General features: G+C 30.2%; 2 protein-coding genes across 5 annotated transcripts in view; one reads left to right on the top strand and one right to left on the bottom strand.

Annotated features, from left to right (window-relative positions):
* LOC142333947 (enkurin-like) overlaps positions 1–12,693 on the top strand; it is a 31,347-nt gene extending 18,654 nt beyond the window's left edge. For both annotated transcript variants that reach the window (XM_075381581.1, XM_075381582.1), the window contains exons 3-5: positions 2,377–2,603; positions 7,684–7,824; positions 12,170–12,693. In XM_075381581.1, the coding sequence (XP_075237696.1) occupies positions 2,377–2,603; positions 7,684–7,824; positions 12,170–12,445 (644 nt within the window). In that variant the 3' untranslated portion in view covers positions 12,446–12,693. The remainder of the gene's footprint in view (positions 1–2,376; positions 2,604–7,683; positions 7,825–12,169) is intronic.
* Positions 1–14,845, bottom strand: part of LOC142333949 (uncharacterized) — a 147,140-nt gene that overhangs the window by 83,151 nt on the left and 49,144 nt on the right. The window lies entirely within an intron of this gene.

A 14,845-nucleotide genomic window follows, 5' to 3' on the forward strand; every position in this document is an offset into this window, starting at 1 on the left:
AGGCTTTGAACTTGCAGCATGAAGATGATGACTTTCATGATGGTATTGTGGTTTAGTGATAGGTCAACATTTTATCTTAGCGGAAAAGACAACACACAATATCTGTATCTGAGGTAAGAAAATCCCCGTGAATTCTTTTAATGTGAATAGGACTCCCCAAAATTAAATGTTTCTGTGTGATATCACCACAGCGAGTTGACAGGTCAACCTTTTTATTGAACCAAGCATAACAGGAGTTACTTATTTGGAAATGCTGCATACAGAGCTCTTTTCTTGACTGCAAGATGGACCAGAGAATTTTATTTGGCAACAAGATAGTGTGCTCCTTCATCGGCCAACTCTGTATGGGATTTTTCCCCATCCCTGGATTTGTCGAATGGACCTGATGACAGAGTTGCGGTGGCCTCTGAGGTCGCCTGATCTGACCCAATGTGATTTTTTCCTTTGGTGTTTTATCAAGGTTCTTGTGTATGTGCTTCTGCTACCTACTCATCTATCTCATTTCACTTTTGCTTCTGTTGCTCCAAACATGTGGCTAAAGTGTAGGATGAACTCTCCTATCGGTTGGATGTGTACTGCACGATGAAAGGTACTCGCATTGAACACTTGTTGGAAAAAACTGTTACTGTTTTATTTTGTGATTCATTACTATAAATCAAAATTAAGAGACATTAAGTAGCTTTAAACTTAGTTTTTTTTTTGTACACCCTGCATTACTGGTCAGTGATTTTTTATCAACCGATTCTCTTACAGATTACTTTTGCTAGTTTTACTAGAGCCAATAAAAAATACGCTCAGGCTCCCTAAGGTCATTCGTTGATACAAAATATAATCGGTGTACCAAGAAGTTGATTTAGTGGAAGAAAGTTGGCAGTTAACAAACTTGTTTAAATTGAAAAAATTATTACGATAAAAATTGTTCTTCAGCACAAAATAAGATGAACAAAGTAGTCCTGTACTGATGTTGATGTTTGATTATCTAGTAAAGAAGGATTTTATTATTTCATCCTTTAATGGTGAAATGATAGTGTTCAAACTACTGATAACCGATTGATTTTTATACATAATTTTTATGTTAATGGCCTAGCTGAAATTTGTTTCACTAGTGTTGTTTAAACTGATCCCTTAGTATCAGCCAAAATAAGTTTAGTTCTTGAAACCGTGATTTCTACAGTACTAAGTAGTTACATCTATGTTTAGAATCAAAGTGCATTAACAAAAAAATGATCATTTATCTCAGTAATGTTTAAAATAATTTAATTTCTATTTAGTTTTAGCAGCTTGGGAATGACAGTAAGGTCTGCTAAGATCTTCATCTCATAATAAATTAGAACAAGGATGGATTGTTGGACGCTCATCTGTAGAGAGTAATAATTAATTTTGATTAGAAAATTAGTGCGGTAAGACTGCTGCTGGTTCATTCATTGGAATGAACCAGCCTGCATAACACTAGATAAAAGTTAATTAAAAGGGTGGATCTCTGTATGAGATTAAATGTTATAATACCGTACTTTTAATGAAATTTTACAGGCTTCTGATTTAAGAGCCCAGTAAAGATCTTGTAGATTCTCTTCTTCAGTTGCACATAAAGGTTAAATTAGATTATGTTTTCCTAACTGCTGCATGGTATATTCAAGAATTATTTAGAAGAGCAATTCGGAAAATTGACTCCCAGATAGTTGTTGATAATAACCCGGTTATGGTGGCAATGGGGCACGCACAGCAGTCATTGGCAGTTAAATGAAATAAAAAACTTGTTGCTTGTTAATAGTGGGATGTGACATTTTAATTTGTTTTTGTTTTTTAAGTAGTAAAATCAAGCAGTGCTGGTTCAATCGATGTGATATGTGATTTTCATGATAATAATATTATTAATTACTATAATATCAGAGTTGGTGCTAGACATTTGAGAGGAGTGCACATCAGGAAGACAAATTTAAGCTGATACTTTCAAACTGAAGATTTACGGTTAGTGTTGTGGGGGCTGTAAGGAAATTTCTCTTTGTAATAATTAAATTTTTTTTTAAATTTTTTGCCACAAGCTTCTACACTTATGTGTCGTTTGTTTGAAAAAAAGACTCTTGACACAGGTCTTCCCTTCTATTTTAATGTAAAATACTTCTCATATAATAATTTTATTTTTCCTACAAAAAATTGATGTTTGATATTTTGGTAAATTTTATTTTCCTCATTCTTATCACCTTTGATTTTTAAAATTGCGTCATTGGTTCTGCTTACTTTAATTGTCAAGGAAATTTCAGTAAATAAATTACTTTTGTAATCCAGTTTAAAAATTTTTTAATCATAAATTAATATTATACTTGTACGCTGATTGTAGTACTTGTATTTGATTAATTTTTTATTTTTATTTTTTAGAAGATAAAAAGCCAATTAATTTGGAACCTAAACCACCAGTACCATCATTTAAAATTAAACCAAAAAAAAATGATAAAGCATCGGAGAAAAATTTTCGGAAACAAAATATAATACATATGATTAAATCAACTCCTAAAAAACCTACTCCTGCATTAGTGGATACACCTTATGGTAACAAACAAAAATTAATACCGTCTGGTCTTTTACCGAATTTTATATTCAAAGAGGTAATTATTTATTTTTATTATATAAATAATGTGCATTATTACTTGCATTTTTTGATGAGTGATAAACTGAATAGAATGTTACCATCAACAATAAACTTTGTCCGGTTAAAAACACTGTGTCACTGTGGAGCACCTCATAGGATTAACCATCAAGAGGCGGTTATTTGTCATTTACGAATAGGATATCTAAGCTCGCTCAAACTGATGCACCCATTTGTGTTTGCTGCGACTGCCAACTAACTTTACACCACATTCTTGTGGATCGTGTCTGTTATGCGGCATTGCGTTGCAAGTTTAAAGTAGGGGCTAATGGGCAAAATATGTTAGGGAGCAACAAAACAATATCTAATATTTTATGATTTCTTAGGGCCATAAGTTTATTTCTAAATATTTGAATTTTCTGTAGTATGTTTCAGCTATTTATACCAATGTTAATTTTTAATATTTATTTATTTCCAATATAAATATCATGTCCAGGCGCTGATAATGACAGTTTGTTGTGCACTCGGGAAAAAACTTGCATTTTTCAATTGTTATTAGTATTTTTGGTTCCTTTTCCCATATAAGAGAAATATTGTTTAGATGATGTTACTTGTGATAAAAAGGCATTCAACTTTGAACTCTTTTATTTCTTTTTGTCGGTTATTAATTTTCAGAACCCAACTGGCTCATGAATTTTTTTCATTTTACAGAATTGTAGCTGATAGCAGTAACTGTAAACTGTTTAATTAATATGTTGATTAATTTAATCATAAATATGTATCCAAAATTATAATTTGACATAAGGAATGTATATGTAGTTATGATTTAAATGAAGAATAAGTATGTTGTACCTTATATCTACCTTAATGTCATCCCTAATAAAGTTTAATTAACGTGTTCTCATATAAGTGTTTTTCTTAGTTATAACTCATGTTTAGCTAACTAAACCAGTTGGTTTCATGTTTTACAAAATCATAAATTGTCAGGAAGTCATCTTATAACATGTGTTACAAAAACAGAAGTAGTTTGTTTATACCTAATCACAAGTAATTTAAAAAAAAAGCAGTTCCTGATATACAAATAAATTTTTTTAATTCTTCATATTTCTCATTGTTTCTTATCTTTACTATTGGATGAACCCATATTTCTTGTTTCGGTCCTTTTTTCTAACAATAATGCAATGATGATAACAGAAATATTTTCATTTCTTCAGGTATCTTTATTATTTTTCCCTAAGTTCTACAAATTAATAACATAAAGTTCCCTGCATTAATAACATATTGTAAACTATAGATATCACTTCTGGCAAAAGGTTACTACACACACACACACACACACACACACACACACACACACACACACACACACACACACACACACACACACACACACACACACACACACACACACACACACACACACACACACACACACACACACACACACACACACACACACACACACACACACACACACACACACACACACACACACACACACACACACACACACACACACACACACACACACACACACACACACACACACACACACACACACACACACACACACACACACACACACACACACACACACACACACACACACACACACACACACACACACACACACACACACACACACACACACACACACACACACACACACACACACACACACACACACACACACACACACACACACACACACACACACATATATATATATATATATATATATATATATATATATACAGTCAGGGATGCATCCATAAATTTTGCAGTACAAGAACATTTGATTTTTATTATAGCAGATCACAAAAAAACAATCCACAGCTACAAGCAGGGCTGACTACATGACAATGTTATGAAAAATGCACATTCATTTCGATGTTTGTATTGATAAGAATGAATTACATTTTTAATTATTCATTTTGTTGCCATTTTCCTACGGATATTCAAAATAAAGAATATTTTCATGTGGTCTGGTTTTTATAATTTAGTTAATAGTTTATCGGCTCATAATCTGTTAATAAGATAACAATAAAAATAAAAGTGAAGTGAGAGTTAAGAATCAAACCAAATAATTTTAATATCAACAAAAACATTTAATACATGAACATTTGTTATGCAAATTTGTCTTGTACCATTTAAGGAAGTAATAATGTCTTTCATTAAGATATATAATAACAATTAATGTCAAAATAAAACAAAAACCAAACTTTAAGTTAAAACAACCTTTTTTTGCATTCTTGCAGCAGTTTGTCCTTGATATATATATATATATTTTTTTTCAATATATATACATATATGTTTGTGTGCTGTCTACGACCTTACAATAAAAAAATTTGTTTGGAGTCATCCTTTTCTTTTTCCTGTTTAGCCTCCGGTAATTACCATTCAGATAATACTTCAGAGGATGATGTGTATGAGTGTAAATGAAGTGTAGTCTTGTACATTCTCAGTTCGACCATTTCTGAGATGTGTGGTTGATTGAAAACCAACCACCAAAGAACACCGGTATCCACGATCTAGTACTCAAATCCGTGTAAAAATAACTGATTTTACTAGGACTTGAACGCTGGAACTCTCGACTTCCAAATCAGCTGATTTGGGAAGACGCGTTCACCACTAGACCAACCCGGTGGATTTGTTTGGAGTCATCCTAGTGAGCCCTTTTGTACTCTACAATTCATCTATCATTAAGAGACACACTTAGGCAGATGTTAAGGACAAATATACAAACAAAAAAACTTTTTATCCAGATAATTCCATCTGAGAAATTAAAAAATTACATAAATTTTTTATTAACCTCATATAATTAATTCACAGTTTTTTTCTTTTTTGTTAAATTTCCTATAGAAAGGAAAGAAAACAAGTTTTATTAAAACTAACAGAACTAATTAAATAAAATTAAAATTCAGTTATTCTGATTTTTATAATCTTGCATCATATATTACTCTTTCTCTACGTTTCATAATTTTTAAATTCTGGGTTTTTCATTCAATTTTTTAATTTCTAATTTGTTTATTATAAAAATAAGAATATTATCATAAGTTTACTAGTAATTCAATTTTTCTTTTCAAATTGAAAACAATATAAAAATTCAGTTTATTATTTCACTTTAAAATTAATAGTTGAAAATAATAAATCAAACCAAATTTTAGAAATTATATTTTAATAACTTTCTTCAAAACATTTTCATTTATCCTTTTGATCGTTCTCACTAATTAGTGCTTGCTTGATCAGCATTGTTTCTTAATTTTTATACATTTAAAAAAAAACTGTATCAATTTTTCTAATTAGGTGGGTATATATAAAATGCCAAAAGCTATGTTTTATAGCGTGTAGCTGTTCATTAGTGTTCCAATTAAAGCCCAACAGGGCTAAGAACAGGGGTGGTGGTGGCGACTGAAACATCACTAGGTGGGTGTCTTCCCTTACAGGGTTGGGATGTCCATTAAGTACATTGTTGTGTTTATATATTTCATAAAGTTCAAGTTTGTCAAGATGGATCCTTGTTTTACCCAACCCGATGGCCTTCTATGGGTTCCCCTATTTCTAGCATCCTAACTGAATTCTTTGTACAACACATACATAGCGATAACAAATATGTTCTTCACAAAATAGTGTACCAACACAGTTATGTTGAAATTTTACTATTATGTTTGAACACAATAAAAAATAAATCCTCTTTACCTGTTTATCACAAAAAGCAACAAAAACAGCTCTGTTGAAGTATACGCTACACTTGACAATGTCATTGATAAATGTAATACATAGTGATAATATATATGTTTTACTCTGTTTAATTTTTTCATCTAGTCATTAATGGAATGAGCTTCTTAAATCCTATATACATTTATGTAAAAATAAGCCTTTTAATATTTAAGAGGCAAAAATTAAAATAAAAATATCAGAGATTGTATTATGTGATTAGTAGTGATAATTAAAAAAAAATAAAAAAATAAAAAAAATAAGGTTTTACATTTATCAACTTCCCAGTTAAACATTTAATCACAGTATGAAAAAAATTGCTTTCTACATTACTTTCTTAATATATTGATTGTAATAAAAAAAATTATCAGTAAAAAATTTAATAATTTTCAAGTTCAACTTTAATTTTTTTTTTTCTTTTCCCTGTTTAGCCTCCGGTAACTACCGCTTAGATAATTCTTCAGAGGATGAATGAGGATGATATGTATGAGTGTAAATGATGTGTAGTCTTGTACATTCTCAGTTCGACCATTCCTGAGATGTGTGGTTAATTGAAACCCAACCACCAAAGAACACCGGTATCCACGATCTAGTATTCAAATCCGTGTAAAAATAACTGGCTTTACTAGGACTTGAACGCTATAACTCTCAACTTCCAAATCAGCTGATTTAGGAAGACGCGTTAACCACTAGACCAACCCGGTGGGTTCAACTTTAATTTATCACAATGCAACTCTCCTAATACATCTTTAATGTCGTTTAATGTTTTATTTAATTTTTTTAATATTACTATAAATATTATGTACTTGCACCTCTGATTCAATCCTGAACATCTTCGAGTTCTATTGAAAAAAATCAAAAGAAAAAACAGGAAATCATAATACCTATGTTAAATTTTTCTTTTCCAGGAAAAAATTAATCAAATTTCAAAAATAATTTTGTTAAAAAGATTTTTTTAAATTTTAAATTGTTTAATAATTATTAACATTCAACATGTACTATTTTAAAGATAAAATTATGAGAAAACAATTAAAATATTAACAAATTTATATTTTTAAGAATAAAAAGTTATAAAAATAAAAATTTATCATTGAAATTGTGTCTACACTTTACAAAAAGATTTATAAAATGTATAAAACTATTTTATCATTTTTGAATGGCCAAACACAGCTGATGAGATCAAAGTAACATGTGAAATGGCAAACTAGGTCCAAGGTGATGCAGCATGAGTTGTTTTGAAATTTTTTACTTGCCAACATTGAAGGAGTTAAATTAAAGAATGTTGTGTTAATTGTTCTGAAGTTAAGATTTTGGTTAAATATGTTAGTTATGTAATTACAAAAATTACAATGGTTAAAATTATAATGTTAAAAATATTTTAGGGTTTTGGTAAGGTTCCTAATTATTTGTTAATAAGGAAAAAGGAATCTGAAGATATTGAAGATAGAATTAAAGAGAAAGAATCAAAAATACGACCGCCATTGAGGTATATAACTGAAGATGAGAGACAAGAATTATTAGAGGTTAGTTGTACTTCATATTTTATAAATATATTCTCAAATTCATTGGATCATGTTGTAACTTGTAGTAGATAAATCTTTATGGGATGAGGATTGGATCCCCCATTAAACATTTTTTCAATAATTTTTTATTTTTAAATTTATGTTAATATCTTTTTCTGTTGAAATATATCCTAAGTGTGTAAATCACAAAAAAAATTCATCTTTACCATTTCAATAGGTGAACCAGTTGTAAAAATTTTGAGAGAAAAACAAAAAGACAATATCTGTCTTTATACAGGCTGGTAGTACACAACCTCAGGACAAGAAAAAAGGGATCTGTAGGTCTCAGTGTTAAATGGTGTATCAGGAAATTAAATCTCTATACATTCCATGATATTTTTTCCCATTTATTTTATATACATTTATCCCTTTATTGATATGTATTACACAGCAAGAAACAAGTAGAGAAAATATTATTCTGGCATCACTGTTTTGGTTCTTGTACAAAGGAATATGAGGATTTGATACATCAAATTCTTTGATGTACAAAGAAATCATATGAATGATTTCGAAAAGGTAATTACTATCTGTACATTACTCATATTCTTTTATAAATTTACTTTTTACACTTTATTTACAGTTTACTCCGGAGCATGAATGTGCAAGGTTTGATAAAAAGTAACAAGAATTTTAATCTTTTCTACAAGTACCTCAATGTTTATCCCATCTCCTTCAAATTAGTCTCCCTCTGCTATTTAATGTAGTTAACAGTCAAGAAAGACTGGTGAAACATCTCTTTAGGTATTGCCTTGAGCTCAGCTTGTAATTTTGCTTTTATCTCATTTATTGATGAAAAACCTTGCCCCTTGAGTCTACTTTTAAGTTTGAAAAATAAGAAAAAGTCACTGGGAGCCATGTCTGGAGAATAGGGTGGCTATGTTCTGCCAAGAATTTTTGGATAGTTAAAGCAGTGTTCACTGGTGCTTTGTAGTGCAAAATCCACAAGTTGTCTCACCAAAGTTTAGATCATTTTCTCCACAGATTGCCTCAGTTAAATTGCATGAAACTTCTAGGTAGGACTCCTTGTTAACAGTACAGCCTTGCAGTAGGAATTCTTGATGAACAATTCCATTGTAGTCAAACGCAAACTAAGCGTTGCAGCTGGCTGAAAGTTAACATGTACATTACTGATTATACTATCGATATACAGAAAATCAACTCAATTGACAAGATACAATGCATACAATTAAAAATTCTTGTTGCTTTTTGATCAGACCTTATATCAAATCGTTTGATCTCACTAATTGTAAAAATAGGTAGAAAGACTTTAAAATATATAGAAAACTTACACAACACAAACATTTATTTTTGTTAAATGGTAAAATCACCTGATAACACATACCTTTGTCAGCTTTTCTATACTGAAGAATTCGACAGAATAAAACAACTGGTGAGTAATTGGCTTATAGATACTTGATACGCAACAGAAAATGCATAACTCTTACATATATCAATAAAGTTGTATAAAATGACAACATTTTCAGGAAAAAGTGATGTTATTTTCAAAACAAAATACATAAGATCTCATAGAAAACTAAAAAAAATAAACTTTGATGAATAGAAACCCAGAAGTACACAAATTAAATTGAAGTGATCATACTATATACAGCATCAGACAGATAGGTCCACATTTACCTATGACACATCCAGGCACTACATGTAACAGATTCAAATTTTGGAAATTATTTTATAGAAACAAGATATACAGATAATATGTTAATCATAACATGCACCTTTACACTGACTTGGTTTTTCATAATACTTCAAATCCTACTGTTTTGATTGTTTATATACGAAGTTTGTAAATAAAGTAATGAGACTGGTTCAGAAAAAGTTTTTATTTACAATCCAATTATACATTGACTCGTGTCATCTTCGAAATAGTTCCCTTGGGAAGTCACGCAACGCTCAAATGGTTTTTCCACTCTTAGAAGCAATGTTGGACCAATGTCAGAATATCCTTCAGATAGTTGGTTATATTTTTTTTAATTTTTTCTACTGTTCCAAAATGATGTCCCTTTGAGGTGTTTTTTAAAGTCAAGAACAGGAAAATGTTGCAGGGACTAAAGTCGGGTGAAAAGGTGGTTGAGGAACTACAGGAATATTTTTCTTTGTCAAAAACTCGTTAATTGAGAGTGCAGTATGACAAGGTGCATTGTCATGATGCAGCATTCAATTGTCTTTGATAGCTGGTGTCAGGTGGGCAACTCTTTTCCGCAGTCTTTTAAGAATTTGTCGGTAAACATATTGATTTACAGTCTATCCTGTAGGCAAAAACTCCTTATGAACAATGCCATTATAATCAAAGAAACAAACTAGCAAGGTTTTGATTTTTGATTTGTTCATATTTTTGCTTTTTTGGGACATGGTGAGTTGAAGTGTGCCACTCCTTGCTGTGGCATTTTGTTTCTGGGTTATACTCAAATATCCAAGATTCATCACCAGTAATAACATTTTTTTAGAAAATCAGGATCAGTTTCAATTCGCCCTGGAAGGTCGCAGCACACTTGTTTTTCGGTTCAACAGTGAGATTTTTTGGGACTAATTTTACACAAACATTTCACGTCCAATTCATTTGTCAAAATTTGATGGACTGGTACGGTTCAAATTCAATTGTTGTGCAATCATTCTGACAGTTAATCGCTGGTTGTACTGTATCAAGTCTCTTGATTCACTCAACATTGTCGTCACTTTTTGACGTTAACGGTCTTCCAGAGCGTTGATCATCTGCAACTGATTCGTGGCCATCTGAAAATGCTTTAAACCACCTGGGCTTGTGACAGAGAGTAATCTTTATACGCCTTTTTGATCGCATAACGTTGCTCATAATTAGTATCACTCATTTTTGTAACACACAACAAAAACTCGTTTCACGAAAAGTTTGTTTACGTCTCACGTGGCAACAATAGACTAAAAATATTATCTAATATAAATCAGCTATTCATATATGTGTCCTAGTAACTTTACAGTGTTGCCACTTTGGTTGCCTGACTACTTTATTTATAGACTTCATAGTTATTCAAGTGAAGCTGTGCCTTGTCAGAGAAAAATAAGTCCATAACTTGAATTCACTCAATCGGTTGAATTCGATGATCATAAATTTAACTGTATTATACTCTATGAATATTTGGTTTTTTGCAAATTAATTTTAGTTGAAAAGTGTCATTAATCTTTTCTTTTTTTTGATGAGGCAGGTAATTGGTAATTCATTTGAGTGACCAAGTCTGCTGTATTCAACATTTTCCTTGATTTTTCTCTTTCTTGTCTTTAACAAAACCACCAAATTGTCACAATTGTCTAAATTTAGTCACTGACCTCAATACTGATGTATTTTTAGGAATTGGTCTGTCTCAGTACTACTTACAGCAAAAAAGATTCTTGCACTCCAGTCATTGATCGTGTATTCAAGTACGGTTGTAATAAAAACACATTCCTTCCGTGAAAACACCATCTTCTCATTAAAAGTATTCTGATCGCTTTAAGGCTACCAGAAGTAGTCTTCTCCCGTGGGTGTGATACTCAGATGACAGATGAGTTCATTCCAGTAAAATGAAGGGGAAGTCAGTTCAAATTTTGTAGAAGGCCAGTTAATGAGTTGCCTTTTATATAGGACACCCTGTACTTAAATAGCTTTTATGTTTTATATTATTGAGGTTGTAGAATCTTGAAATAAAACTTCCATAAAAACAGGTAAAAAATGTACAGTATACTTTAATGCATAATTTGTTATAATTCCTGTAGATTTGTTTTTAAATAGGTTGAAACTCATAAAAATAACACATAAAAGAACAGTATAACATGATATAAAACTATTTCTTTTTTAAATTGTTTGTAAGTTATAACTTCCAAAGATGAGCTTATTTTGTAAAATAGATATCATATTAGAGTCTAAAATGATTATTGATATCTGTAGCATGTAAAATACTATTTTATTTTAATTTTAGAAATTACTAATAAACATTTAGTTGGGTTTATTAGAATAAAATATGGATTATGATTGATTCAAATAATTGGTGATTAATAAAACAGTTTAGAAATTTTATGCCATTTTCTCATGTCCTTCCCATATAATTTTTTTAACGCTTTTGATAATTATTAATTCTTAGAAGTAAGTTACAGCTAGTTTACTGTTACTAAATTTATCTGTATACAAAGGGAAATAATTAATAGTTCATGATGTTTTCATTTTGTAGCTTGACTTTAAAAACATTTAATTTTTTATTGTGATTCAAATAGAAGTTTTATTTTTAAAAAATCAGTATTATGTACAGAAGTTGTTTAAAGTAATTTTTTTTTTGTGTAATAGGGTTTACATAAGAATTGGCGTGATCTACAAAAGGAATTTCAGTTATTACCTATGGTAACTGACACAATACCAAAAATTAAACGTAAAACTCAGCTGGAAAAAGAATTGAAAGAACTTGAAAAAGATATTGAAATAGTCGAAAGAAATCCGTTAATATATGTAAATGAAAATAGAAAACTGAATCAATATTGTAATGATTATAATTGGGATGGTGATGTACAGAAGGAAATGAATAAAAAAATTGTGCAGTGTTCTTGTAGGAAACAATCTGTGTGATTTGCATCTTTATTATTGAATAATTATAAAAAATTGTTTAACAATGATTAATTAATGTCGTGTGTATTTTGATGTACAACTTTTAATTCCACTCTGCAATAACTAGATGGCAGTGTTAGCATTGTGTTGTTCTAAGCACTCTTGTCTTTTTTTAATTGTACTGATTGTATTTTTAATTATTTATAATAAATGTGAAGTTCTATTTTAATTAATTTTCACTTTTTTTTTATAAAAATTGTATGCTACAATTTTGTATATTGTTTTGAAAACTTTTTATCTACATTTTACTTTATCCCAAATTAGTACAAAAAAAAAAGTAATTTTATTTTCAAAAATAAGATTGAATCAGTGTGATTTCATTATAGTTTGTCATACATAAAAAGAAACTGCCTTTACAATAAGAGGAACTTATCGCCGTTTCATTATGGTCTTGCTCTACATGCATTATTAATAGAAAGGATATTTGTTCCTGGTTCGTGTAAAGGATTAAGTAATTGTTGTTATCTACTAATAAGTAGTCATTGAAAAAATATTAACACATTAAGGAACAGAAGAAAACTGTTCTTATGATAGAAAAAAGTTAAAAACATATAAACAAATACATATGTAGAAAATCGCTCATGAGTTTGGAGTAGGACAGAGCATTGTTTGTGATTAAAAAAGAAGAGAACTGAAAAAGTGGTATTCTATAAATTGTTTGTATTCTGAAATACAAATACAAAAAAGGGGTTTTATAAAAAGTTAGTGAAGCATTATTTATGTGGCTGGTACAGAAAAGGACCTCTCTCTTTTTCTGTTTAGCATCTGGAATCATCATAAGGTATTACTTCAGAGGATGATATGTATGAATGTAAATGAAATGGTGTAGTCATATACAAATTAGTCACCGGGTTGGTCTAGTGGTGAACGCGTCTTCCCAAATCAGCTGATTTGGAAGTCGAGAGTTCCAGCGTTCAAGTCCTAGTAAAGCCAGTTATTTTTACACGGATTTGAATACTAGATCGTGGATACCGGTGTTCTTTGGTGGTTGGGTTTCAATTAACCACACATCTCAGAAATGGTCGAACTGAGAATGTACAAGACTACACTTCATTCAGACTCATACACATCATCCTCATTCATACTCATTCATACCGGAGGCTAAACAGGAAAAAGAAAGTCATATACAAATTTCAAGGTCAACCATTCCTGAGATGAGTGGTTAAATGAAACCCAACCACCAAAGAACACCGGTATCCACTATATAGTACTCAAATCTATATAAAAGTAACTGGCTTTACTAAGATTTGAACCTTACAAATCTCAAATTTAAAATCGGGTGATTTGCGATGATGAGTTCACCACTAGGCCAACCCAGTAGGTTGCAGAAAAGAGCCTGATTTGTATTAATTACTTTAAGAAAAAACATTCTATTTTTATGAAGAACTCTCTATTTTATGATAATGGTGAGAATAATTAAGTAAATTAGCATTAACTATTTAATTCTATAGTTGCCTGTAGTATGCCTGCACACAGTTTTTTCAGTTGTAAGAGATATTACATTACATAATTTTATTTTATTTTTGTGTAGTATATAATAAAATTGTTTTTCATAAACTTGCGATGAATGTAAAAATATACAGCAGTTACTTCAATAAAACCTATGTTATCCAAATTATTGTCACTCAATTAATTTGGATAACTACTATAATGGTAAAAGTATTGGTAATAACCAAATTTCCATGAATCTATGCATTTTCAGGATCATTAATAAAAAAATTGTGCTCAAAAATGTTTTGATTGATTTCTGCTTCCTTTTTTTTGTAATTGATCAACTTAGAATGTACTATCAAGATGACAGTCCATTTATACAAAATACATGTACAAAATAAATGTACTTTTAAAAAAAATACTAAAATTGTGTTTGGGTATAAGGCAGTACGTGTTAGAAAGAGAGATACAATATTTTGTAACCTCAGAAATAAGGTTTTGGTAGAGTTAGAGTATTGAACCAAGGAACTTTGTATGTTTTCAAATGTACATTTGAATAATTTAAATTAAGTAAATTATTTCTTTAAACAGATCTTCATGTCTAAATTTAATTGTTTGTTAATTGTTTTTACATTGCTTTTTTTATTATTATTTTTGGTAAATAATTTTTTTTTATTTTACTGTTAATAAATAAAGCGTATGGATCTTGGAAAAACATTGCAAGTTTTAAGTTTACTACAAGCAATATTAACAAATGAAAATATTAATATCAAAACAGTACTCATAGTGTGTCCTCTGTCAGTAGTACATAATTGGTATGGTGAATTTGAAAAATAGTTATAAGGCATTGGATCTGGTGAAGACCTTGAAGTTTATCGTTTAGCCAAGTATGCGATTTCATTATTTAAAAATTGTTTTTTTTTAAATTTA

The sequence above is a fragment of the Lycorma delicatula genome, chromosome 13, assembly GCF_047948215.1.
Source record: "Lycorma delicatula isolate Av1 chromosome 13, ASM4794821v1, whole genome shotgun sequence".
Taxonomy (NCBI): domain Eukaryota; kingdom Metazoa; phylum Arthropoda; class Insecta; order Hemiptera; family Fulgoridae; genus Lycorma; species Lycorma delicatula.